The 27109-nt window shown below is 40.5% G+C and overlaps 1 protein-coding gene across 4 annotated transcripts in view; it reads right to left on the bottom strand.

Moving 5' to 3' along the window:
* The window catches only part of GABRA4 (gamma-aminobutyric acid type A receptor subunit alpha4), a 233124-nt gene extending 208257 nt beyond the window's left edge, over positions 1-24867 (bottom strand). For 3 of the 4 annotated variants that reach the window (XM_070451941.1, XM_070451940.1, XM_070451942.1), the window contains exons 1-7: positions 24421-24867; positions 23901-24019; positions 9594-9661; positions 8449-8669; positions 8205-8287; positions 5656-5799; positions 4075-4227 (exon numbers count right to left, since the gene is read on the bottom strand). In XM_070451941.1, coding sequence (XP_070308042.1) covers positions 4075-4227; positions 5656-5799; positions 8205-8287; positions 8449-8669; positions 9594-9661; positions 23901-24019; positions 24421-24506 — 874 coding nt within the window. In that variant the 5' untranslated portion in view covers positions 24507-24867. The remainder of the gene's footprint in view (positions 1-4074; positions 4228-5655; positions 5800-8204; positions 8288-8448; positions 8670-9593; positions 9662-23900; positions 24020-24420) is intronic. The other variant, XM_070451939.1, reaches the window with a different exon arrangement.
* Positions 24868-27109: the final 2242 nt, after the last annotated feature.

Below are 27109 nucleotides of genomic sequence, written 5' to 3'. Positions count from 1 at the left end.
GAGCTTCTAGACTAACACCCAAAAAAGATGTCCTTTTCATCATAGGGGACTGGAATGCAAAAGCAGGAAGTCAAGGAACACCTGGAGTAACAGGCAAATTTGGCCTTGGAGTACAGAATGAAGCAGGACAAGGGCTAATAGAGTTCTGCCAAGAGAACACACTATTCTTAGCAAACACCCTCTTCCAACAACACAGGAGAAGACTCTACACATGGGCATCACCAGATGGTTGACACCGAAATCAGATTGATTATATTCTTTGCAGCCAAAGATGGAGAAGCTCTATACAGTCAGCGAAAACAAGACCTGGATCTGACTGTGGTTCAGATCATGAACCCTTTATTGTCAAATTCAGACTTAAATTGAAGAAAGTGGGGAAAACCACTAGATCATTCAGGTCTGACCTAAATCAAATCCTTTATGACTATACAGTGGAAGTGAGAAATAGATTTAAGGGACTAGATCTGACAGAGTGCCTGATGAATTATGGACAGAGGTTCGTGACATTGTACAGGAGACAGGAACCAAGGCCATCCCCAAGATAAAGAAATGCAAAAAAGCAAAATGGCTGTCTGAGGAGGCCTTACAAATAGCTGTGAAAAGAAGAGAAGCAAAAAGCATAAGAGAAAAGGAAAGATATTCCCATTTGAATGCAGAGTTCCAAAGAATCGCAAGGAGAGATAAGAAAGCCTTCCTCAGCGATCAATGCAAAGAAATAGAGGAAAACAATAGAATGGGAAAGACTCGAGATCTCTTCAAGAAAATTCGAGATACCAAGGGAATATTTATGCAAAGATGGGCTGAATAAAGGACAGAAATGGTATGGACCTAACAGAAGCAGAAGATATTAAGAAGAGGTGGCAAGAATACACAGAAGAACTGTACAGAAAAGATCCTCACGACCCAGATAATCACGTTGGTGTGATCACTCACACTCACCTAGAGCCAGACATCCTGGAATGTGAAGTCAAGTGGGCCTTAGGAAGCAACACTATGAACAAAGCTAGCGGAGGTGATGGAATTCCAGTTGAGCTATTTCAAATCCTGGAAGGTGATGCTGTAAAAGTGCTGCACTCAATATGTCAGCAAATTTGGAAAACTCAGCAGTGGCCACAGGACTGCGAAAGGTCAGTTTTCATTCCAATCCCAAAGAAAGGCAATGCCAAAGAATGCTCAAACTATTGCACAATTGCACTCATCTCACACGCTAGTAAAGTAATGCTCAAAATTCTTCAAGCCAGGCTTCAGCAATACGTGAACTTCCAGATGTTCAAGCTGGTTTCAGAAAAGGCAGAGGAACCAGAGATCAAATTGCCAACATCTACTGGATCGTCGAAAAAGCAAGAGAGTTCCAGAAAAACATCTATTTCTGCTTTATTTATTTATTTATTTATTATTGACTATGCCAAGCCTTTGGCTGTGTGGATCACAATAAACTGTGGAAAATTCTGAAAGAGTTGGGAATACCAGACCACCTGACCTGCCTCTTGAGAAATCTGTACGAAGGTCAGGAAGCAACCGTTAGAACTGGACATGGAAAAAGAGACTGGCTCCAAATAGGAAAAGGAGTAAGTCAAGGCTGTATATTGTCACCCTGCTTATGTAACTTATATGCAGAGTACATCATGAGAAATGCTGGGCTGGAAGAAGCACAAGCTGGAATCAAGATTACCAGGAGAAATATCAATAACCTCAGATGTGCAGATGACACCACCCTTATGGCAGAAAGTGAAGAAGAACTAAAGAGCCTCTTGATGGAAGTGAAAGAGGAGAGTGAAAAAGTTAGCTTCAATCTCAACATTCAGAAAACTAAGATCATGGCATCTGGTCCCATTACTTCATAGCACATAGATGGGGAAACAGTGGAAACAGTGTCAGACTTTATTTTTTGGGGCTCCAAAATCACTGCAGATGGATTGCAGCCATGAAATAAAAAGACGCTTACTCCTTGGAAGGAAAGTTATGGCCAACCTAGACAGCATATTAAAAAGCAGAGACATTACTTTGCCAACAAAGGGTCGTCCAGTCAAAGCTATGATTTTTCCAGTAGTCATGTATGGATGTGAAAGTTGAACTACAAAGAAAGCTGAGCACTGAAAAATTGATGCTTTTCAACTGTGGTGTTGGAGAAGACTCTTGAGAGTCCCTTTTTCTGCAAGGAGATCCAACCAGTCCATCCTAAAGGAGATCAGTCCTGGGTGTTCATTGGAAGGACTGATGCTGAAGCTGAAACTTCAATACTTGGGCCACCTGATGGGAAGAGCTGACTCACTGGAAAAGACCCTGATGCTGAGAGGGATTGGAAGCAGGAGGAGAAGGGGACGACAGAGGATGAGATGGCTGGATGGCATCACCAAGTCTAGGGACATGAGTTTGGGTGGACTCTGGGAGTTGGTGATGGACAGGGAGGCCTAGCGTGCTGCGGTTCATGGGGTGGCAAAGAGTCAAACATGACTGAGTGATTGAACTGCACTGAACACAATGTTGCAAATCAACTGTACTTCAATTAAGAAAAAAGAATTTTACAGAGTGTAGAGCATTACATAATAGAAAGATGCATGGTTTCTTTTAAAAACAGTTAATAATCAAGGCAACAAAGTCAAAACAAAATTAATCTCCCCTGTATAATAGAGCATCTGGGAGTAACAAGTATGGCTCAGTGGGCCATATGCCCTGTAATGAGCACCACACATTCTTCTAAATCTCCACAAGTCTAGCAAAGAGAGACGTGGTGTCACAATGTCATGGATGGAGAAATTAAGTGGCAGATGTGGGTTTTAAACCCTGACCCACTGGAAAATAAACTGGAATGTGTTGTTTTCTCTCTTTCACTTCCCATCTATTTTCAATAGCTAAGTTTTTTCAACACTCGCAATGAGCAGTTATTCTTTAATTGAACCCTTGCAAATCTATGAAGCAGACAGTCCCACTACACCTGCTCAGCGGCTTCTTGGGGTCGCTCTGCCCGGAGCATTAACCCTCCTCTAAGAGTTTCCCCAGTAAGATGCCAAAACCTTCTTGAGTAAACCTAAGATTAAAGCAGTGGGGGTGTCCGTGGGCTATGTCCCCACATTCAGGTCAACTGAGACACTAAGATGGCCCTGATCAGAAAGTCTCTAAATGGATCGGGGTGGGATGAGAAGTTCCCACTCTCTTCAGTTCCTTCTTACCAGCATTCTTTCAGCTTTTGTGTGAAGAGGGGTATTATATCATGGCTTCGATCTGACTTTCTACCAAAGAGAAAAAAGCAATGGGAAGCTGGCCTCTCTCATGGGGACTATACCTCCATTCCAGAGCAATTCTGATCATTTTCATTCTTGTCCTATAACTGAATGCCTTTTCCACTCACAATCAATAGAAAAAAAAAATAGAGAGATATTAAATTAAATATCATTATAACTAATTGTAATATTTAAAAGCATGGCTGATATGCAAAGGCTTATTAACAGCTAAAAAAATTAAAACTCATGTGTTCTGGATTTGATACATTGACAAATGATACATAGGAAGCCAGTATATAAACAAAAAGAAAAACTGTGGCATATTCAGAAAATAAGGTGTAGATAGACTACAACAATGAGTTAATAAACTAAGCATATAATACTTTCAATTCAATGCATTTAAACCTTTTGTTCCTCTTCATTAAAAGGCAAATATTTCTAAGGCTTTCATATTCATTCATCCATGACTTTTGTTTTATTTTAAGCTCCCAGTGCATTTCATTTTAACACCTGGACATGATTTTAATTCAATTGCACAGCATTAAGCTAGGCACCCAAGAATATCACCCACAGTGAAATTATATTCAGATTCACACTTGGTCTTCACCTGCCAGTTCACAATAAAGGAAATCTGATGGGGACCTAAACGAAAGGATGGACTGCACTTATCCTCTCAAGCTTTATTACTTTGTATTAGCTGATAAAAATGAAATCTTATGTGACTCTTTACTTAGCACAGCCAGATATATTACTGTTTAGTATTTTCTCAGAGATGATATCTAAAGGCTAGTCCCATGAATCACAATGAAAATGTAAGGTGGACAAAAATAACCAAGAAATGAATTATAATTACCAAATACAGTCCTAGCTGGAACTGATTCCTTATTTATCCAGAACGAAACTTGAGAAAGAATTACTGTCATAATACAGGGAATGTATGTTTGAATCATAAAATAACCCATCTTCCGTCTGAGGTGAAAGTAAACCGTCATAACAACATATTCACCTGTGAATGAAGCATGAGGAAAATTGTTATATTAATAGGTTCTGTGAACAAATATTCAATGGTTTTATAATCATATTTCAAAATAACAAACAGTATTCTAGGCAAAGAAAGTACCTGCTCTGCATGAGAGCACCAGCACTGAGAAGTATGGAGTTCCCAACGAGGGTGAAACAATACTAAGCATCATTACACAGAAGAGGATTTCCGTTGTTACATCGTGATTAAGCAATTTAGTAAGTTGGGCTATAATCTTAGAAAAATTCTTGCAGTGCTTTCTATTTTAAAGATCTAACACTGCAAAAGCAATTAGACTTCATTTTCAGCATTTTTAAGAGCAGAATTTAGTTAGCTTTTATGGAAAATCACTAGAAAAAAACATGAAAATACACACACCTGTATGAAAATATAAAGCCTCGTTTTAGAAAGAATTGTAACACACAGCTCTACATTATATATACATATATTCTTAGAGAAAGGTTGCCTTATTGTCTTAGTTTCAGGAAAAAACTTTCTAAATGTGATATATGTGAAAAAAAATATAAAATACATATAGATCCATCCATAACATCCCTGAGTTCAGGTATGTTTTATTAGCATTTAGACAAAAACCTGAAAAAGACAGTAAGTAAATATATCCTAAGATTTATGGTAGCTCTTGATAATATTTTTAATATTACATCTGAAAGTAACATATTAAGAAAGTAACTCAGGAAGCAGTAGTCTTATTCTCAGACCGAAGACTCAAATCTTCCCAAAACATATTTTTAATACCACTTACAGGCTGGTATTTAAGTGTTTTCAAAAAATATTTTCCTGGTGATACATATACATAAGGAATAATTTAATGACAAGCAATAATCAGCTATTTTTCTCCCATTGAGTGTGACAAAAACTAAGTCCTATGATTCTTTCCATTCACATCCCCAAAACAAATACAGACCAAGGATCCTCAATAATAATCATTCATCTACTCACATGACAGCTTTAATATATGCCCGTAACATATTTTATAATTAAATTTTATATTTTGCCTTTAGTTTTGAAAAGAAGATAGAGTAGCACCACAAAAATTGGGCAAGATGAAAAAAAACAGATTTGGGGAAAGCACTGAAAAACAGAGAAAATTCAGTGTTCAAAAAAATCAATGATCAGATTTCCTACCTGCGAATTCTGTTGAAAATAGTTTTGATATATTTGATCATTGACTTTTTCTGAAAAAGAAAACCAGTTCATTTCTTGCATCTCACCAACTCAGAATTTATTTTAGACTAAAACAAGATTTAAATATAAATAAAGAGAAATCTCAACTATGAGCTATGCATCAACTCTATTTCTGGAAGCTTTTAGCTGGACCCTGAAAACACAGGATATTTCAATGAAGCAGCTAGTGCCAGGTTGCATATTGGTTTAAATTATTGAATGTCTCACCCGTGATGGATTTGATAGTTTCACTTGATACGGTTTGCCCAATCAAGTCATACTGAACTAAGCTGGAAGACTCCTTTGGAACTTCTACCGATTTCTCAGGACCTTTTGTCCAGGTATAAATCATCTCGCTCTTCGGATAGGCATCTGGAGGACAGCAGAGAAGGCGGTGAGGTCAGGGCCCTTTTCCATCAGCACTGATAGCCAATGATTCAGAATATTACACTTGTTCAAGAAGGACGGAATAAATGAAGACAATTATCATTATGATTTATTCAAACATGTTTAAGATTGAGAAAACTGTAGAGATAAAATAAGCAGTCTTGCAACTGGGCACATCTCTCATTTTTATGCCAAAGGTTTACAGGAGGAGAGACTAAAACGAAGGCAACTAAAATGCGATCTATGCATCAGTGCCCTTGGATATGTTTCCATACTAATAGGATAAGCAAGTGAAAAGGAGAAATAATAACCCCCACCCAAAGTACTGTCCAACTGCTATTCCTTTCCCTTCTAACTCACTTCTAATACTTGACTAAGATTGACATCTTCCTTCCTCATGCAGCTCTCTCAAACACCAGATGCTGCCTATAATAATATGACAACGAACACAAAAAGCAAATCTGACTTTGGAAGCGCTCTCCATGGGTCACCTATTCCAGACTCTGCCTCTGGGCAATACCCATGCTGTTTGGGAACCATTCTGCGGGTGACAACTGGCTATGCAGTTTGTAGAGCTCTCCAGGGAACGCACTTACACAACCAATTCCACTACCTTTAAACTCTCACAATCAGAACATTTTCCCTTCCATCTTCAGCGAATCCCTCCCAGCGGCAATTTAAGCCCATTTTCTGTTATTTGGTGATCAGTGCACATGCAGGCCAGCTGCTTGCTTACCAGCCTCCCCAGAACAGACAGCTTGGCTCACACACGGATGAGTTCAAAAGAACCAGGATGAATTGTGTGCTGCCCTCTGCAAACCTTCCTAAAATGGCCAGAGCACAGTGGGCCCTCAGTGAAAATGTTTAATTCTACGAAAGGGGTTGGTAATAGGGAGACCATCTCTACAAAAGACTGCAAAACGAGCTATACGGCTTGCAGTGTCATTTAGTGGTGTGCAATCAGGTCTAAAGGGTTATCTTCTGAAGTATATTCCTGCTTAAACCATGCATTTAAACTCTCAGAATGCTATGACCCTGTCCATGATATTTTAAGTCAGGTATCCTTTCTGTCCACGTATTTTTCTGTTTTTATCTTTTCTCATCAAATCACTGGTTGGAGAGCAAGGGACTCACTCTAGTTTCAAGTTAACCCAACTTGAATGTTGTGATTACTGAGGGTTATAAAAAGAATGGTGACTGCCAAGCCTCATTAAGTTAAGCAATAAGCAATAATAACAGCAGGCGACAGTTTCACAATCATTGTGACTGGGAATCTGAAGCAATAGTAAAAGTCAGCATCTATTTTTGGTAGATTCTGATTAAGTCAAATATTTGAGGCAGACGTGAGAAGAGGCAAGCACATTTGCTGCCGTCTCTGAGAGGGGAGCTCGGGTAAAAGAGACTCCTATTCTGTCCTACCCATTCATTTCATCCTTTTGCCTTAACGACCACAAAATATCCCAAATCCATGTCTTATACCTCCTCTAATCTAGTCTAAGTCACCACCATCTGTCTATTGAGACACACAGGCTCCAGCTCTTCTGTTTCTACAATCCATTCTCTCTAGAATGAACAGAAAGCGTGATCTTACTGGGGCTAGAAGTGAAAACTATTTGTACTATAATAATTTAAATTTCACTCAAGACAGCTCTAATCTAGGTAAAGCCCTTTCTCAGCTACCCTTAGTAAAACCTTCCAAAGGCATCCAATAGCACTTAGAATAATATCCAAACTAACTAAGTAGTCTACAAGGCACTATACTATCTTGTTCTGCCTACATATCAGACCACCCCTCCTAATGTGTGTTGGTCATGCCTCAGCCATTTTCATAGTAACAGCGCTACCTATGTCATTCTAACCCAGGTCATGTCAGGAAGCCCTGAACATTCCTTTGCTTTTTTCAAGTCTGCCATAAAGGTCTCTGCTTGTAACAGAAGCTGTTAAAGTTAACAAATGAAAAAAACTCAGTTACTCTTTCTCTGATACGCTACCAACACAGGAGTTCTGCTGCCGCTGCCGCCGGTCGCTTCAGTCGTGTCCGACTCTGTGCGACCCCAGGCTCTGCCGTCCCTGGGATTCTCCAGGCAAGAACGCTGCGTGGTCCCTAAATTTCGCCACTGATCACCAACCTATTAACCATGACTCAATCTACCCAGGCTTTCTAGGCAGCAAATAGAAATAATTTTTGCTTCTGGTGAGGGAAAAGGAGTTGTTTTTACCTCTTAATTTAAATATATTAGGTAATAAACTGTCTCCTAAAGTCAGACCTTGACAAGTCATTGCCATGGGCAACGATTTAAATGTTAGACTGTGGAAACTCATGAACATTCGAAAACATCAGCTAGCATGAGGTAATCATAAGTCCTAACCGCAATCTGATTGTAACTTACAGCTCCCAAATTTCAAAGGGCAGGCATGGCCATCCATGGGGAAGTCCACCAATCTCATGGGACATTCTGCACTTATGGTGAGTCTATGATCGAAAAAAGGCAATTAAATAAAATCAGAACTTTAAAAAAAATAATTGTATAGATTCCTCAATGAGGAAGAAGGAAGAAAGGAAGGAAAAAAGAAAGACGGGAAGGAAGGAAGGGAAGAAAGAAAAAACAGTTAAAAAATTTAAAAAATGACTACCTCATTGTGTATAAAATTGTGCCATTTCTCATAATTCTAAAAAGCTTATTTGGAGCTGTCATATTATGTGAGACAGATTTCTTTCCATTCCTGAAGAAAGTATCAGGAGTCCATACTTTTGTTACCATCATATTGTTCAATCTCAAAATTTCAATGGGGCCATCATATTTTAGTCTTTTGTCAATCCATGTCTGTCTGAAGAACACATCCATTGTGTATTCCTAGGGAAGTTAGTTTGTGACATATTCAATCACAGATGATTACACATAAATATGCAGAAAAATGCATTAAATTCTAGATTTGCCCTCAGAAAAGACTACCCCAGATAAAAACAAACAGGAGCAAATTTTTTTTTTAAATCAACGGAGCAAAAGGAGTGTCAGCAATTAAAGCATATTATGTCCATCTGATATGTTAATCTACATTTGTTAGATAAATAAATTATCATACATATTAATCATTCAAGAATAATTACTCTAATTTAATAAAACTGCCAGCCACCAGGTAATTACAGTTGTACTTTGTTTTAAATCAAGTGGCAAAATTAGTTAATGTGTAACAAATAACATTGCATAATTAATCATAAAATTGTAGGCATCTCTTTAAGACAAAGTAAAGTATGTAAAAGAGAAATCTTATATCCACAGAACTTATTAATGTTCATCTAGGGTCATTTATTTGACCTGGAAACTGAAAATATTTAATATTAGAAAGAAAAACTGAATTTATCCTGACCAGGGCTTGATGTTCTACGGAAGTTCTATGGGAGGACGGGTGGTAAGCAAGTGGGCCAACAAGGAATTCTAAATGCAATTAGGACTAAATATAGTTTCAGACCAAAACTAACTACACTCTCTAATTTTCTCCTTCTCAATAATTTTCTAAGGGAAAAAACATTACATACAACATTGTATTGTGGGGAAAGAACGTTCTTTTCTTTGTTGAGAATGACTCCAAACCAGAAAAAAAACCTCAAATATTACAGCTGAAATGCAAATTAAACTGTCTCACTTTTTAAAACTTTTTAGGCTGTTATTTCACTTTGTAGCTCTGTGTAATTGATTATAAGGTAAATATTAATTACCCTTTTTTATGCATGTTTTCTCCAAACCTCAAAAAGTACATTTAATTTCCCAAATACCTACCATTTCAACATCAGAAACAGGTCCAAAGCTAGTGACATATATGTCAGTTTTCACTTCTGTAACAGGACCTAGTAGGCATGAATTAAACAAGTGTGAAAAGATAATTACCAATCCTACAGGCAAGGAGGGTTTGATAATTACAAAGTAAAGACAGATAAATCATGTTTTTAGAAGCATCTTAAGTTTTCAGTGAGATTATGCATCTCTCCAAAAAACGTAGACAAAAGAACAACAAACCCAGAAAGCAATATTTACTTACAGGCAAAAAGAAACCCCAAGTACTTACTGCGAATCTTAGCTCTTCAAAGATACATCACCCCCGGGCACTGTCACAACAGGCAGTGCAGGGAACAAAGGCTTTTAGCCTTTGTGATTTTTATTATAGCCCAACATCTGATTGGCTTTTAGTAAAGAAGTGAGCTGTTGAAAAGAGGGAACTTAACCACAAGAGTGAAGTAGAGAAAAACCATAATGGCTGTGAGGAACACATCTTCAGTGAGTTGAGGATATTGGTAAATAAACACAAAAATGATTCAGGTCACTTTTAACAATTGGAAGATCGTCCACTGGTAATTAGGATCAAAGACAAGCTCTCCTAAAAGTCAAACCCACGTGTGTTCTGCCATCTGTCTGCTGTGTGATCTTGGGCAAGTTACTTAACTACTCAAGAGCAGCAACCTTACCTATCAGATGAGACTATTGACGGGGATCAGATGAAATTTCTCCTCTGAGACCCTGAACAGTTACACTTCCATGAAAGTATTTATCAAGTTATTAGCTTTTCTTTGCTATTGAGGTTCTTTCCTACATCTAAATAAGCCTGTTTCAGGAACAAGTGTACGGGCGTGTTTGGCAGAAGCACAACATGGCAGCATCGCGGCAACAGGGCTGACACAGACTTCAGACGGAGGAGACTGTGGCGGTCCACAGCATGCTGCTTAAAATAGGGGATTCTGGAGTTCAAGTTCGGCGCGAATAGTTTCTAATCGCATGGTCTCGGTCAAGTCATATATCATCAGATACAGAGGAGGTTTTAATGGTTATTAGCTGAAATAGTACCTGTAAATCACTTGTCCCAGTCTCCAGAACATAACATGCTCAATAATGATATAATTATTACTGTACATAATAGCAATTTTAATTACTAATAAAAAGTTTAAATTGTTGCACTCTTGAACATCATTTCTTATATAATGGTTCATAACACTGGATGGCCAGGGGCTACCTATTCCATACTGGAAAGAACAACATCTGTTATCAAGATGGACTGTTTCTCTTGAATACTGGGTAGGCAATTGGATTTATGCCAAAAAGGACACAGAGCAATTGGAATAGCTTTATGCCCTAGGTCTAAAGTTATCCTCATAAAACAAATGAGAGTATTTCTCCCTCTACATGGTGAAGATTGAACCACAGAAAGAAAAGTAGTCTGAAGAAGAAAGAAAATTCTTTCTTGAATAAGTATCCTAAGAAAAATATATCCTTTGGAAGTACAGTGAGAGAAAAAGCATAAATCTGGCTGATCTGCCATGAGCTTTCATTTTTTAAAAATAACATTTTCTAAAATGTTTAAAATTTTTTTCATTTTTTAAAAAATAACCAAAAAACAGAGAATAAGTGTGAGAAGTTGACTGAATTTTTATTTGAATGAGAAACTGAAAACAGCAACAACAAAAATATGATAATAATAAGCTTATGAAAGTCAAAGTGCTCCAGGAATAGACAGGTAATCCAGGAAGCAAATGATGTGTCAACCCTAGTAGATGAAGACTTCATTCAAAGACATTCAAAAGTGAGAGAAATCACTCTGCTAGCTTCTTAAAGACAATTGCTAAAGTGTCAAAAACATTCCTTCAGTGCAAGTCAGGACAAGGAGTGATAAGTCACTCAGAACAATTAAGGCTGAGTAGATCTTGACAATAAGACTGTTTGATGAGAATCTTAAGAAATTCAGTTACTTTGGAGATCCACTTAGGAAACTGGCTCTCAAACTTTAGCTGGATTAGAACCACCCAGAAGGTTTATTAAGGCACACCTTGCTCGCGCCTAGCTCAGACTTGCTGTGGAGTAGGTCTAAAGTAGGGCTTGAAAGTTTACATTTCTAACAGTTCCGAGGAAATGCTGTTCACTTTAGTTCACAGAAAATGTTTCTCTGTTTCCTAGAACAGTATTTATTTAGCTAACTGTGTCCTGCAAAATAACACCACAGGTGTTCTATTGACAAGCAGCAAAGGTAGGAAAGGGAAGGATTAAGCCAATCATATTTTTCCTTATACATTTATTTTAAGGTGCGTGGGCTTATGCTAATTCTTAAAGTTATAATGATTCCATGATAATAATGAATCTTTTCAAATTCTGACATAACACTGTTACTTTCTCAATGATTCTTGAAAAATGCTTTATGTTCAGAATTACAACCTTGATTATTTGTGACATTATTCAGTATTTACTTTATACAATCAAAAAGGTCTTTGAGATTGAATGAGAGCCTAAAAATATATAATTGACAGAAAAATGGCATTTGGATACGCATTCACTCAACATTTATTGAGTGACCACCTAATGTACACTATTCCACGCTAGGCGCTGGTGTTACAGTGGTAAATCAGAAGTTTCCTGCCTCAGGCACTTAACATGCTATTGGGGGAGTCAAAACATAAATAATAAGGAAATGAATTAAATGAAAGAACGCCGTCATTCATAAGAGAAACAAAACAGGCTGGTGATAGTCTGGGAAAGCCACTGTAGATTTTTTAGTCACTCTTCAATGCAGTGGCTTATTTTTAATTTCTAAATCCTATTTTTCTATTAAGGTGTAGCTGATTTCCTGTATAGTGGGCTCCCTGGTGCCTCAGATGGTAAAGAATCCACCTGCAACGCAGGAGACCTGGGTTTGATCCATGTTGGGAGGACAGCCTGGAGGAGGACATGGCAACCCGCTCCAGTATTCTTGCCTCGAGAATCCCCGTGGACAGAGGAGCCTGGTGGGCTACAGTCAATGGGGTCGCAAAGAGTCAGACACCACTGAGTGACTCAGCACACAGCACATAGTTGATTTGTAATGTCGCTCCGATCTCCAAAGCAGTGACTTTCCAACAGATCTGAAGAATGATCAGAAGACATTGGAAAAACTGAGAAAATGCATTTCAGCTAAGAGAATTTCAAGGGGAAAAACTCAGACAGAACACCTCCTTCGCTGTCCATATTCTGAAAGTTGTATCTTTTAAGCAACTTATTTATAACATGTTAAGTTCACTGTTTTAAACTTGTAGAAGTCCCAGTAAAAGAGATTGTTATGAGCTGAATTATATTCTCCTAAACTCACACGTTGAGCATCTAGTACTTCAGAATGTGATTATATTTTAAGATAGGGTCTTTACAAGGGGAATAAACTTAAAACGAGGTCATTAGGCTGGGCCTGAGCTTAATATGACTGGAGTCCTTACAGGAAGAGGAAGTAGAACAGAGATACCCACAGAAGAAAAGCCATGTGGAGATACAGAGAGAAGACAGCATCTGTAAGCCGAGGGGACAGAGCCTAGAAGAAATCAGCCTGCTGACACATTGATCTTGGGCTTCCAGCTTCTGGAATTGTGAAAAAAGCGAACTTGCTGTTATTGAAGTCGCTCTGTCCACGGCACTTTGTTATGGCAGCCGAAGCAACTGAATACAGAGATTAATCACTTGTCCTGTCTTTTTCCCCCAAGTTGTCTCCCTCTGATAGGCAGTCTAGCTTTGACTCTGTTTATAGGCTATGGTAAGAAGTTTGATTTGTATTCCTTAATCACTGGGGGACGATTGAAAAGTTTGATGTAAGGAAAATATATGATCTGAATCACTCTGGCATTTGCATGGACACTGAATTATAGGGAAGCAAGAGCAGAGGAAGGTTTCCCTGCTGGCTCAGGCAGTACAGAACCTGCCTTCAATGCAGGAGACCCAGGTTCAATCCTGGGTCTGGAAGATCCCCTAGAGAACGCAAAGGCAACCCACTCTAGTCACTTTGTTGGAGAAATTCATGGACAAAGGAGCCTGGAGGGCCACAGTCCACTGCATCACAAAGAGCTGGACAGACCTGAGTGACTCACAGACACACACAACCAGCTGAAGAAGTCTCTTCCAAGACGCCGCTGTACTAAGTCAGGTGACAGATGGCAGTGTCCCGGACGAGGGATGCAGCAGCGGGGATGGAGAGTGGACGAGTCAAGGGGCGTGTATGTGAGGAGCTGCTCCCAAGCAGTGGGGCTGCTCCCAAAGAACAATAAGCAAAGACATGAGTATTTACTGAAGGCCTACTACGTGCCAGTGGGCTACTCTGGGGGCTCAGCGGTAAAGAATCCACCTGCAATGCAAGTGAGGCAGGAGATACAGGTTTGATCCCTGGGTCGGGAAGGCCCCTGGAAGAAGGCATGGCAACCCACTCCAGATGTGTCACCTGGAAAGTCCACGGACAGAGGAGCCTAGTGGGCTATAGTGCATGCGGTCACAAACAGTCGGACGCAAATGAGTGACTGAGCAGGTCTGTCTGCATGTGCCAAGCAGGGTACTAAATTCTTCCCATATGCTATTTCATTCAATCTTCATAATACCCTCCAAGAATGGTATTTTAAGAGGACTTTATGGATATGGAAACTGAGCTCACAGAAGTTAAATGTTATATTCCAGAGCCAGAATCATAAACTCCCTGGTTGATCTACAAGACATATTCTATATTTACTATGTTAATGATGTTGTTAAATAGCACGTCCACCATTAATAACATACACGTAACTTTCTATCTAGTACATACCATGCCATACCTATCTTTCTTGCTTTGTTTCATGAGTAGTTTCTGAACTACATTCCTGTAGCTCTTCTTATGCACTTGCTCCTCTTCTCATTACAGCCTGCTCCACTCTCTCTTTAACAGCAAAGGTTAATCTTAATTCTCTTGGAAATCCCAAACAAGCACAGTGTTTTTCACATACTAGGTGGTAAATAACTATGTGTTTGATTGTCTTCCCAGTATCATCCTAGTAGTGGTTTTAAAATTTCCCCAAAGGAAAAAAATTCTGGGATTCATTTGTTACATCAGCTAAGCTACAAATATTTCCTGATTAAAGTAGAATCCATGTTTTATTTATATTTGTATCCTCTTCCTGAACAAATTTTAGGCCCTAAATGTAATAGATTTCCAATAAATCAGTTCTCAATGAACAACAGTCACTATGTAATTAAGAATAATTCTAGGAGATGCTTCCTCTAACACTGCTGTTTAAGATGTTCAAATCAACCTTCCTAAGAGTATAATTACATAGAATCCAGATAATTTTGATCTTGGAAGGACTTCTCATAATTTTATATGCATTTGTGTAACACAAAGGAATCTTTTATTTTAAAATCTTTCTTCTTTGATAATAAGGAAATAGTTTTTAATGCCCACAACACAGTAGACAATTCCTAGGGCAAAGGGATCTTCAACAGTTTTGCAAGGGACCAAGATCACCAGGATCAAATTCGTAGGAATACTCCCATCTTATTGATGAATCGAACTTGCTTGGAAAGTGGGAAAGCAATTAACAACGTCTTAGACGGTTTCCCACTCTTTAGCTTTAGAGACGTGGACAAAAATATCACTTTTTAATTTCTTCTCTAGTAAAAGGGTCCAACGTGTTGTCACATCCAGGAAAAAAGACGTAAGCTGTTTTGCAGATACTGAAATGAGTCAACTCCTGTTCTCCAAATCACCTTCTAAGCTATGCAGTTGAAAGTTTTCTGGGTTTTCAGAAAACCTAAATCCGTGCATCACCTAAATCCGTGCATCCAGCTACATCTCATAAAACACTATTAATGTCTCCCCAAATCAAGCGACTTAAAATATTTAAGATGTATGATAACAACAATGAATCTTGGTGTAATATATAAAGAAATCTCTAATTCTGTCACCTACAAAATACAGAAAAACTAGCCTTCCTGCATATTAAAGAAGGAACAGATATCTATTGGTACTGTTGAGAAAGCAAACAAGGACAGAGCTTTACTTTGACATTAAAGATTAGTGCCTCCTTAATGCTATGATCCTTCTATGAATCCAGCTCTACTTTTTAAATATTAAAGCCATCAAATAAACAAATAAGAACAGTACCTAAACAGTATCTAATATGAGCAAAAGATGAAAAGGCTATTCATAGAAGGAAAATTCTTGTGAGCAATAAAATTTTGAAAAGATGTTCAATCAGAGTAGAAATCAGAAAAATAGAAGTCATTTCACATTAAAATACCATTTCTGTTCTAAAGTGTTGAAAGGTTTGTGGATCCTGAATCTCATATTCACTGTAAATGGGTTTGAATTTGTAAAACTACCACAGAAAACAGTTTGGCATTATCTCATCAAATTGAACTCCCACTTACACTAAGATCCAGAAAAATCCACTCTTGGATATATATGCAAAAGCAACTCTTGCACATTTACAGCAGGGAATTTGGGCCAGAATATTCACAGAAACACAATCTTGGAAACAAGCAAAATGCCTACTGCCAACAGAGCAGCAGATGAGTCAGCTAGTTCCTGTGCAATGGGAATATCACACAGCAGTTAAAATGAATGATCTATAGCAAGACACGGTGGTAAGAAAGGTTTTAGAAATACACAAGTGAAAAGGCATCAAAAGATAACAGCATGTTCAAAACAAATGACATTTTTAAAATTTCAGTGTCTTTATTAAAAGAGTAAATTTAAGCTAAAGCAATATTCAAATAAAGCTATGTAATAACTTTAAAAGGTCTCAGAATCATGGTTATTTTGGGTGGGGAAAACAGGCAAATAGGATGAGGGAGACCATATAGCAGAGTAAGTTATCAAGGTTGTGCTGTTTAATTATTTAAGTGGGTGTTTATTTTATTATAGCAAATGAATGAATAGATGGATAGATATAAAGAAGGCTATCTGTGGACCAATAATGGAAATGTGTCATGAACCAAGGATTATTAATCCAGAATCTAATTATGTGTAGCAGAAGCTTTTTAAAACAAATACATAAAAAGGCTTAGACAATAAAGCAGCTATTTGCTTAATGATATACAAAATAGAAGTTGATGCAATTTTTCATCTAAGAGAAAATTAACATCTCGGTGAAATATCATCTAAATGTCCATCAAGTTATTAATAACCAAATTTTTAGTGCCTATCTTAGGAAACAAAAAAACACATTTTGCATATTCTTGTCCTAAGGAACCTACGTGTATATTAGCACCAGTACATCTTTTTTGTTAAATCAAGAGCATAAGAAAGTAAATTTGTGATTTGGATTCTACAGTTTCTTGCTGTCTCAAGGGCATCTTTCTTTCAGTTATCCCTTCCCTCCACTCTAATATTAAACTATTCTCTCCTTGTCTGTTTCCAGTGGTACACAAACAGCTCATGGTATTTCTAATTCTTTGGAAAAGGTAACCTTCCCTCTTCCTCTTCTCTTTCATATGTAAACTTTGAGGGGAAAAGAAGACTATGCTGACTGCCTGGAATTTTCTTTTTATTCACCCCATCCTCTATTACAATCTAGTTTTCATGTTTAGGATCCACTAAAATTCCTTTTGTCAGTATCATCAGTTTTTTTTTCCCTATCTACAGCATTGTTCCTTCAAAGTTTTAAAATAATCTTATTTCTCTCATTTTAAAAAAAGATCTCTTGATGCTACTTCTCCCATTTACCAGCTCATTTCTCTTCTCCCCTGTACAGACGCCCAGAAAGAAACTCCTCTCATTCCAGAACACACGCAATCAGACTTTCACCTTCATCCCGTCACCGAAGCTGCCTTTGTCAAAATCACTGGAGATGTAGATATTGCTAAATCTAGCGGTCCACTTGATGTTCTTATCTTTATCTGTCAGAAGCATTAGACATAATTGATCAATCTTACCTCTACTTTGAAATACCTTTTTTTCTTTACATCCAATCTAAACACTCTCTTTGATGTGTTCTTTCGACCTCAAAGGCCATTCCTTTTCAGTCTTCCTGAGACAGAAATTCTTCCTCCTCTTCCCCTACCTCTTAACACCGTGGACTTTGGAGCTCAATATTTGTACTTCTTCTCTATCACCACTAATTCCTTGGTTTTCTCTGTAGTCTTATGGCCTTATGTACCATACACATTGACATATCCAATATCCCTGCCTTCCAAGACCATCTTCATTCTGCATCCAATAAGTAACTCAAATGTAACATATCCACATGCAAATTGTTCAGCTACATCCCCAAGCTGCTTCAGTCAGTTTTGGCAGCTCCACTCTTCTAGCTGTTCAAGTCTAAAACTCTTGAGTCAGACCTGACGTCTCCCTTTTTTCTCACATCTCATAGTCTAGCTGTCACCAGTAGACTAGAACTTTGAAAAATAGCCAGAAGCCAACCATTTCTTACAATTTTACAGGCTTCTCTGCCATCAACTTGGTCAAAATGGCCATCAGTTTTTGCCTGGTTGATCATAAAAACCTTTCTGCCCTTGACCCTGACTTACGTTCTCAATCCAGCAACCAAGGTGAGCATTTGAAAATTAGCCAGCTCAGGTCTCACCCCTAGTGGAATCCTTCCAATTACTTCTGATATGATTCAGAGTAAAAGCAAAGCTCTCACCAGCCTGCGAAGCTTTGTACAACCTCATCCTTGTATCACACTGACCCCTCTCACTCCTCAGCCTTATTACGCTCATGCAGGGACACATCCGTTCTCAGCAAGCTCCTTCTTACCAGAAGGCCCGCCTAAAGACAACTTAGGCTTTTATCTACTTAGAAGCACAGTTCAAATACCCACACACGATCTCTAAATTCCACCCCTCTCCCCTTACTGTTCCTCCTCCAATCTTCTCCAATCTAAATAACACTATTCTCCATCCATTTTCTCAAAATAAAAAATCCAGGACTCTTTTTATTTCTCCCTCTCCTTTACCACCGATATAGGAATCCATCACCAATTTTTTGTTGAATTATGTCTCCAAAATATATCTCACCTTTATCTATTTATATTCATCTCTGTTGCATCTACCATCTTATTCCAAGCCACCATTAACTAAATGGAGACAACCAGGGAATAAAAGGTTTGTTTGTTTTTTTTCCATTGGTCTCCTTGCTTCTAATATTGTCCCAACTCCATATCTAGGCCTTTCTTTTTATTATGCAGCAGCCAGAGATACCATATTACAATCTAAGTCATAATGTCATCCCCTCTACCTAAAAAGCTCCAACAGCATCCAGGTTCATAAAAGAAAACTCCTTTATGAAAGACCTTGCATAATCTGACCTCCTCTAACAACACTAAGCTAGGCCTATGAGATTCTTCCTCTTGCTTTCTGACTCCAGGCACACTGGACATCCTTCACTGTCTGAATCTCATTAATTTATTACCTAACTTAGTCTTCGCGTTTGTTTCTTGTTTTTGTTTTCTGCCTCAGACAAGTTTTACTTACTCTCCCCATGTCTGCCACCTTTAGGTCTCAGCTTAAACATCTACCTCATCCACTGTATCTGAAATAGATCTCTCACCCAATTTATTCTTTGTCTTAGCATCTGGATTGTTCCATAGCATTATCTTTAATTATTTGCTTCCCTGTTATTTTTATCTCTCTACACTGCTTAGCCTGTGTCTGATTCAGAATTATATCTTTACAACTTCACATTGTTCTTAGCACATAACAATTTCTCACTATCTATTGATTTAACCAATGAATGGAAGTGACAAGTTTGAAGAGAAAGAAGCTTTATTTTTCTGTTGCCCTGTGGACTTCAAGTGTTCTTTGCATTTATATATTTTTAAAAATATATTCTCTGTCAATATTCAATTAATAAAACTGGCATGATATATCAATTTAATTTTTAGCTTGAGATGTGGGGTTGCAAAGAGTCGGACACAGCTTAGTGACTGAACAACAATACATCATTTTAAAACATTTCAAGGATATTTGCATTTCTGTGGGAAAATTATTCCAAATTTACCTAGGGTATATCAATCCTAAAAAATATCAATCCTGAATATTCACTGGAAGGTCTGATGCTGAAGCTGAAGCTCCAATACTTTGGCCACCTGACGCAAAGAGCCAAGTCATTAGAAAAGATCCTGATGCTGGGAAAGATTGGAGGCAGGAGAAGGGGAAACAAAGGACAAGATGGTTGGATGGCATCACCAACTCAGTGGACATGACTCTGAGCAAGCTCCAGGAGATGGTGAAGGACAGGGAATCCTGGCGTGCTTCAGTCCACGGGGTCGCAAAAAGTCGGATGCGACTGAGTGACTGAACAACAATATATTCCCCCAATGTTTGCTTTCCCATTTAAAAATGTTATTAAGTCTTTAAAATAAAAGTTCTTATTTTACTCCTCTGGGGGAAATGGCGTTTTGCTTATTGTAATGACCTACTTAGTAACAGGAAGGTATGTTCATGAAAATTTGACTCTTGGTCAACAGAAGAATGCAAAAAATGTCTTAGAAGTGGTTGAAGCAAAAGACCAGCTGCCTGACTAAGGTTTTAAAGAGTCAAGTGTGAATTCTGATCTTGTCTTGTCAATTAGAAGATGCAGGATTCTTGGGTAATTCCTTGCAGTTTTCCCAGCCTCCTCTCTAAGAGAAGAATGAAGCATGCCCTGTTTATCTTTTTGCATTGTTGTGATCATCTTATTAGAAATCATATGTGAAAATGTTTTCAAAATTGCAGAAAACCCTACTCCCACGAAGTCCTACACTGTTTCTGAACATCCTTGCAAAATCCTCTTGCTCCACTGCCATTTCAGAGAGATTGTGGAAGATGAGCCAAGGCAATTATCTCTATCTATACGTCTCTGGAAGCATTTATTATTGCAGATGATGTGCCTCAATTATTCCAGATTTCGTGCAGAGATGCACAAAAAGATTGTGTAATCCTTTGATCAATGGAAGTGGACGAGGGCTGGCTTCGTAGGCTATCTCCAGGTGGTCAGCACCTTAGCTCTGCATCTTTAAGAACTTGTATAACAGTGCTGAAGGGGACAGAGGCCCCGGGGATGGCTCTCTAGCTCCTCTGTGGGATGGCCTGCTGTGTGCTGCTTCTGGAGGGTGCAAGCCCCTTCCAGCTGGCAGCAGGCTGGAAGGACTCTGCCTTTTCAGATGTCCCAGTCTAGCTGCCCTCACTCACTCTGCCTCCATCCTTCCCGTCTCCCCTTCCCCCTTTCCTCTCCCAACAGAGACAAGGGAGAGGGGATCCTGGAGGGATGAAAAGAAAGAACCATTTCAGTTCCTTTTACTTCCCCATTGCAAGCTGTGCTGCTGAGTTAAAAATACGTAATTTCATTTCCAAGTCTATTTCAACCCTTGCCTGGCCTACTGAGCAATCACAAACCTTCCCATTTCAATTCAGATCTTTGCTTTTAGCTTTATTTTAAAGGGAACACTGCTCAGTTGTATAAACAGATATAAAGTAAATGATCTACAAAGAGCAGAAGTAGGATTAAGGGAACCAGGAAGTTAATCTGTATTTATAGCACAATGGTCAAAATCTGAATTATTTTCATTTCAAAAATGCCAAATTTTCCACAAGATATAAAATGTCAAGGAAAGCATCAAACCTGTGGCATTCAAGAGTTTCTGCTAACAATGAATTTTCTCACTTTTCTGTGATGCTCATTTATAACATCATGTAAACAGATTACACATTTTTCTGCAGGTGAGAATTACTGTTCCTCTGTTACATCTGGAATACTACACATTTACAGAGAATGACCCACTTCTAAATAATGAATCACATTCACCACAAATATTTATGAGCAACACCCCCCAAAATTGTGCTACATGGTAAATTATTAATAATGAATCAACTACTAACACTTAAAATAATGTGAATCCAACCCCTTCCCATAAAGCTATAAAAGAAGCTCCAAGTGGGCAATGAATATCACTTGGCAGAGACAAACAAGATGACTAATGCCCTTGAAACATTTTAGCAGTCCTGCAGCTAACCAAAATCCAGCAATGGCTTCTATAGGTGGATTTCATTTATTTTATTGTCTATATACTATCACAGGAAAAGGTAGTTGGTAAAAAAAAGATGCATCTACAATGGATCCCTTCTTCCTTTTGAATTATAACTTGCATTACAACCAACTGGGCAGATGTGATTTCAATTTTCCACATTTAATCATAAAATCATACAGTTTCAATAACTTTTTGCTTTAATTTATGTTCAGGGACATCAACTCACTAATGAATATTTAAACAACATGTGATTTGATACTTCTATTTTTTTTCCTTTACTTAAAATGTCAAGTTTAAAAACTTTATGGGCAGATAAATCCTCTTTTATTGATATAATATAGCCTTAAATAGCATCACATCATCTGAAACCTTCTCCACACAGTTATTTTTGATCTAAAGTGATAATTTCCCAGTCACTTATGAAAGATCGTGCATTGACAAATGATTCACTTCTGTAAGGAAGCCTTTTTTCAGATTTGCATGAAGGCAAATGCAGGGCTAAGCATCCTACCCCTAGAGAGGCAACATGAGAAGAACTGGGAGAATCTTTCACCCTCTCACCCATCTTTATCACTGTCAAAATGCAAAAAAAAAAAAAAAAAAAAAAGAATTAAATCCCTCAATGGCTCCCAGTAACCTTCTCAATAAAATCCAGGAATAAGGAATAAAGGGGGCTCCTGGTTCCAGAAGACTGGATTCCAGTCTATCACTAATATGCCATGTTAGTCATTCAGTCATGTTTGACTCTTAAGGAACCCAAGGACTGTAGCCCGCCAGGCTCCTCTGTCCACGGAATTCTCCAGGCACGGATACTGCAGTGGGTTGCCATGCCCTTTCTCCAGAGGATCCGCTCCTGTGTCCTGTGCAGGTGGATTCTTTACCACCAGAGAAGCCTCGTATATTCCGTTCCCCAGTGGAAATCACTTTCTCTCTCAAACATTCTCCTTTGTTACATGAGAAGAACAAGGCTGGAGAGACTCCTAAAACGCATCCAGTTCTCTTTTAATTTCAACAATTCTTTCTAAGCTGGGACCAAACACCTCTGGAATAATATCTAATTCTGTTCTTTTTCCCAGGAACATCCTGCTCCCATTTACTTTCTACACTCCCCATCCTTATCTCCCAAAACCCTCAAAAGGAAGCGCAAATGCCTCAGTGCTCCTAATACTATGATACTCATCAGAGGGTATCTGATAGCACCCCCGTCTTTGTGGGTCTGTCTTCTAAGCACACAACTTGGTCTAGGTTCCAGTGTTGCCCATGCCCTTTATTAACTGTGAACTTGGACCTATTGGTTATCTTCCCAAGCCTCAATTTCTGCATCTGTAAAACAGGGATAGTAATTAATACCTTTCTCTCAGGGTTGTTGTGAGGTTAAACAGTAAGCTTCCTTATCCTTTAAGGGAGAGCCTGTGTCTTACTCGACTCATTTCCCAAGAAGTAACTAGATCAGAATAGTGGAAAGAACAGGAACTCGGCGGTCAGAGACATGGGCTGAGGCTTTAGGCGAAGACTGTTCTCACTGAACTGGACTGAGAGGGTGTTTGAGGTTAAGACTTGTATCTTGAGATTTCTGTGAACCTGGTGCCTAGCACAATGCTTGAGATTCTCATTACATAAGCAAAGGGACTATGGATGGGAAAAAAAGAGCAACAATGCTGTGAATGGACGTGCCCCGATTAGACCCTTTATACATATAACTTCAGGAAGAAATAAAGCGGAAGCATCCCTGACTTCCAAGTCTTGGGAGGGAAGTAAGCAGCCACCTCTCCAAATAAAGTACAATTTGATCCCAGGGTAGAAAAGAAGAGGCAAGGACTGGGTTCTCTAGGAGAGCAGACAGCTTCGTGCCCTAGATTCCTGTCCTAGGTAGAACACGGTCGAGGTTTTGGCTGAGGAAGTACCACCACGTGGGGGCACAGGGGACTTAGAACCGGCTGTCCAAGTGCAACCTGCTCTGAGCACGGTGGCCAAGTTGGGAGAAGCCCATTCTCGGGAGCAGCGGGCCGGCTGAGCCCCAGGTCCCCGTCGTTGACGCCTTCCCTTCACCCTCCCCCGCCCAGCAGTCAGGTCCCAGGAGGTAATTAGTGTGGGGGAGCCGCCGAGCTGCCGAGGGGGCAGGGAGATGGAAAGTACCGTGGGGGCGGCTTCTTGTCAGAGGTCTTGTCAAACGAGGGGAGAGAGAGAAGGGGGCGGAAGGTGGGGGGAGAAAGAGAGAGACTAACCGATTTTTCATTTTCGCATTCCAGGCATACCTAACGATATTCCCACAGACAGACAGGCAGACGCAGAGAGAGACATACAGAGGACACACTTGGGCGATTGAAATCGTTCATACCCCCAAATCCGGGACGCAGCCTGTTGTCATAACCATCGAGTAAACTGTCCAGGATGCGGGTAAAATTTTCTGGGCATAATTTCTCCTCCTTTTGGTTCTGTCCTGGGGATTCGTTTAAACTGCAAACGCACACACACACCAAAAAAAAAAAAAAAAAAAAAACAGGCGGAGGGGTTATTTTAAGAATTGATCAACGAACAGGTGGAAACAGGTTTGTGTTCCAGGAAGAATCTCTTGCTCCAAACTAAAGGAGCCAGGGCCGAGGGATGGGGAGAGAGAAGCGGCCCGACCCGAGGAGGCGCAGCCCCCGCACGCGGACCCCAGGACCCACACCTCTCGGACCCCGCGCCCCTGCTGCCCTAGGCGGTCACCGGCCAGAGCAAAGCCGGGCTCCGCGCCCCTGACGTTACAGCGGAGACCAGGGGGTCTGGTCCGCCTTGGGAGGGGCGGGCGACCAGAGGAGACCCACGCGGGCCCCTTCCTCGTCTTCCCCTGGCCCCCAGCACCCCGCGGAACTCACCAAGCCGCCAGGCACAGGAAGTGCAGGAGGGCGAAACTGACCCCGAAGGACATCGCGATCGCGGGGACCTTCCTGGCAGAAACCATCTTTGCAACATGCCATACTTTAAGCCTGTTCAGGTTTCCGGGCTCTCCAGATGCCCTGAGCAGGGTGCGAGGCGAGGGCAGAGGCTCTCCGCGGCGTGCGCACACTGGCGCTCACACTCGCCCGCGCTCCGCCAGCCCCAGCCGCGGTGGGCGCGTGTGTGCGCGCGGGCCGGGGAGGCGGATCCTGCCTCTCCTCGCCCCCTCCTTCTCTCGCCGAGCTCTCCGAGGTATGGAGAGCTGTGGATACCGCTCACACGCGTTCTCGCCCGCACCCCGAAGCGGCCAGCGTTAACGCCTGGGGCGCGGGTGCCGGAAGGCTGAGCGGAGTTCTCTCCGACGTTTAACTCCGGGGCGTGAGGCGGGGGCCGCAGCCTCCTCGGCAGCTCTCGAGCCCCGCGCCGAGAGTGTCCCCGCCCACGGCTAAGCCTTCCCTCCCGGGGCATTGGGATTTAACCCCTGAAGCTCCTGCCTCTAGGTTGTCGACGACCTGTCTCTACCCATTTTCCAGGCTGGAGGTGGAGAAAGGGCGAGATGGATGGGCTTTCTGGGCGAAGGGGTGGGAGATCTTGATGGGGGCAGGAAATCGAGTCTGGACGGAAACAGCCTCTGGGACTCTCCCCTCCAGGTGCCGGGGGGCGGCGGAGGCAAGAAAGACCTTCCTGGTAAAAGGGCTTGCAACTCACTGGCGCTCTCTCGCCAAACTGCTGGGAGGTAGGCTTGAGCCTCGTGGTGGTGTCAACTCCTCTGCCAAGCTGTTGCTGCAAAGATAACAAATTCCTTCAGCCACCCGCCGCCGCCTGGCGCGCGCATGCCCCCTGCTTCGCTGCTCCATCCTTCCTCGGGAGGGAAGAGAACACGTGGAAACACGGGGCAGCAGGTCAAGATCACTTTCACTTTTTGAGACACTTGACATTTTTTCTTTCACAGCAGAGCTGACTCCACATCCAGAACGCATCAGGGAGCAGGGAAAGGCTGTCTGGGGAAAGGGAGAGGAGAGCGCAGGAAAAGAGTGAGTGTGTGAGTGTGTGAGTGTGTGTGTGTGTGTGTGAGTGTATGAATGTGTGTGTCTGTGTGTGTGTGTATGAGTGTGTGTGGGTGGGTGAGTGTGTGTGTGAGTGTGTGTGTCTGTGTGTGTGTGAGTGTGCGTGAGAGTGTGTGTGTGTGGGTGTGGGTGTGTGAGTGTGTGTGTAAGTGTATGAGTGTGTGTCTGTGTGAGTGTGTGTGTGTGTGTGTCTGTGTGTGTCTGTGTGTGTGTGGTGGGTGTGTGTGTGAGTGTGTGTGTGTGAGTGTGTGTGTGTGAGAGTGTGTGTGGGTGTGTGCCGAAAATGAAAGCGACGTCTCAGAGTTCACTAGTGACTTGAAACACTATGCAGTGTAACTTTAGTGTTGCATTGAACAGATAAGCACTTTCAGTAGAACTTTTAAAAACTTTAGTTATTGAAAGGTGTCTTTCACCTTAATAGTGATTACTATGGAAATACTTATATGTTGGATCAATGACCTAAGTAAATTTCTGTATAGGTCCCTAGAACCCCCAATAGTTATGTTCTGTTTAGAACTTTGATGGTTTGTTCAAAATTTGATGACTGGTGGACTTATTTGATATGGAAACAATCAAACCAAGGGAGTTTGGTGTTTTGTTTTTTTGCGTGTGTAAAATAAAAATTTCTCCTGCCATATTAAGCAACAAGAAATGTCACAGCCATCAGTGACTTCTGGCCTCCAAATGTGAATGCAAGCTCCCACAGCTTCAAGACTTTGGATGCTGCCACCCCCAGGATGATTGCCTAGGAGCTGGGGGAATGCTAGAAGCGAGATGGCCTAGGAAAACAGGACTGACTCCAGATACCTGAGATGCATCTGAAAGGAATGAATTCAGGGAGCTAGAGGGCTGCATCTTCCTCTGCACAGAATGCGAAATTCCTTAATACCTGATCTTTGATGTTCAGAGGGCCCACTCTGAATGGGCACTAGTTGCAAACTAGTGTGTACATAGACTGACTTCTCCCTGCCCCTTTGGAGCAGTTTTCTCAGAGCTACTGAGATGTTGTCTCCTGGGCTCAGAGTCCTAAACATTCCCACCAAGTAAAATAACTCTCTAGTTTCAGGCTGTGCTAATATTTTTTAGTCCACACTTGTTTGTTTAAGTCTCCTAGTTAATTTTTTTCTTACAAAAAGGAAGACTTTCTTGATTGCCAAAAACGCATAAGAGCCAGCCGGAGGTATGCAGTCTCACTAGATTCTGCACTACTTCCTTCCTGGCTTTGTTACATCTCATTCTAGTTCGGTCTGTGTCTTTCTCTTAATCTCCTGGAGGTCCTGAGCTGGGTAACTTTTCTTCTCTGAGTTTACTTTTTTCTAATACAGTGCAGACACCTAGTACAAGGACAGGAAATATTTATTGAACGAACAGTTAAATTAATGAATAGTGTGTTTCCAAGTCCATATTAATTAACTTGGATGAAACTCAAGTTCAATAAGCCCTTGGGGGAAAAAAGTGGAAAGACTAGTGCGTTTCCCAAATAATCCGTGAAAACATCTGTCTCCTCAGATTGTCCACGTGAAAGATGCTAGTACGTTATAGTATTATTATATCAAACTGT

Source organism: Odocoileus virginianus, chromosome 21 (assembly GCF_023699985.2).
Source record: "Odocoileus virginianus isolate 20LAN1187 ecotype Illinois chromosome 21, Ovbor_1.2, whole genome shotgun sequence".
NCBI classification, from domain to species: Eukaryota; Metazoa; Chordata; class Mammalia; order Artiodactyla; family Cervidae; genus Odocoileus; species Odocoileus virginianus.
Note: the sequence above shows the minus strand (reverse complement) of the source record. Positions and strands in the feature narration are given on the sequence as shown.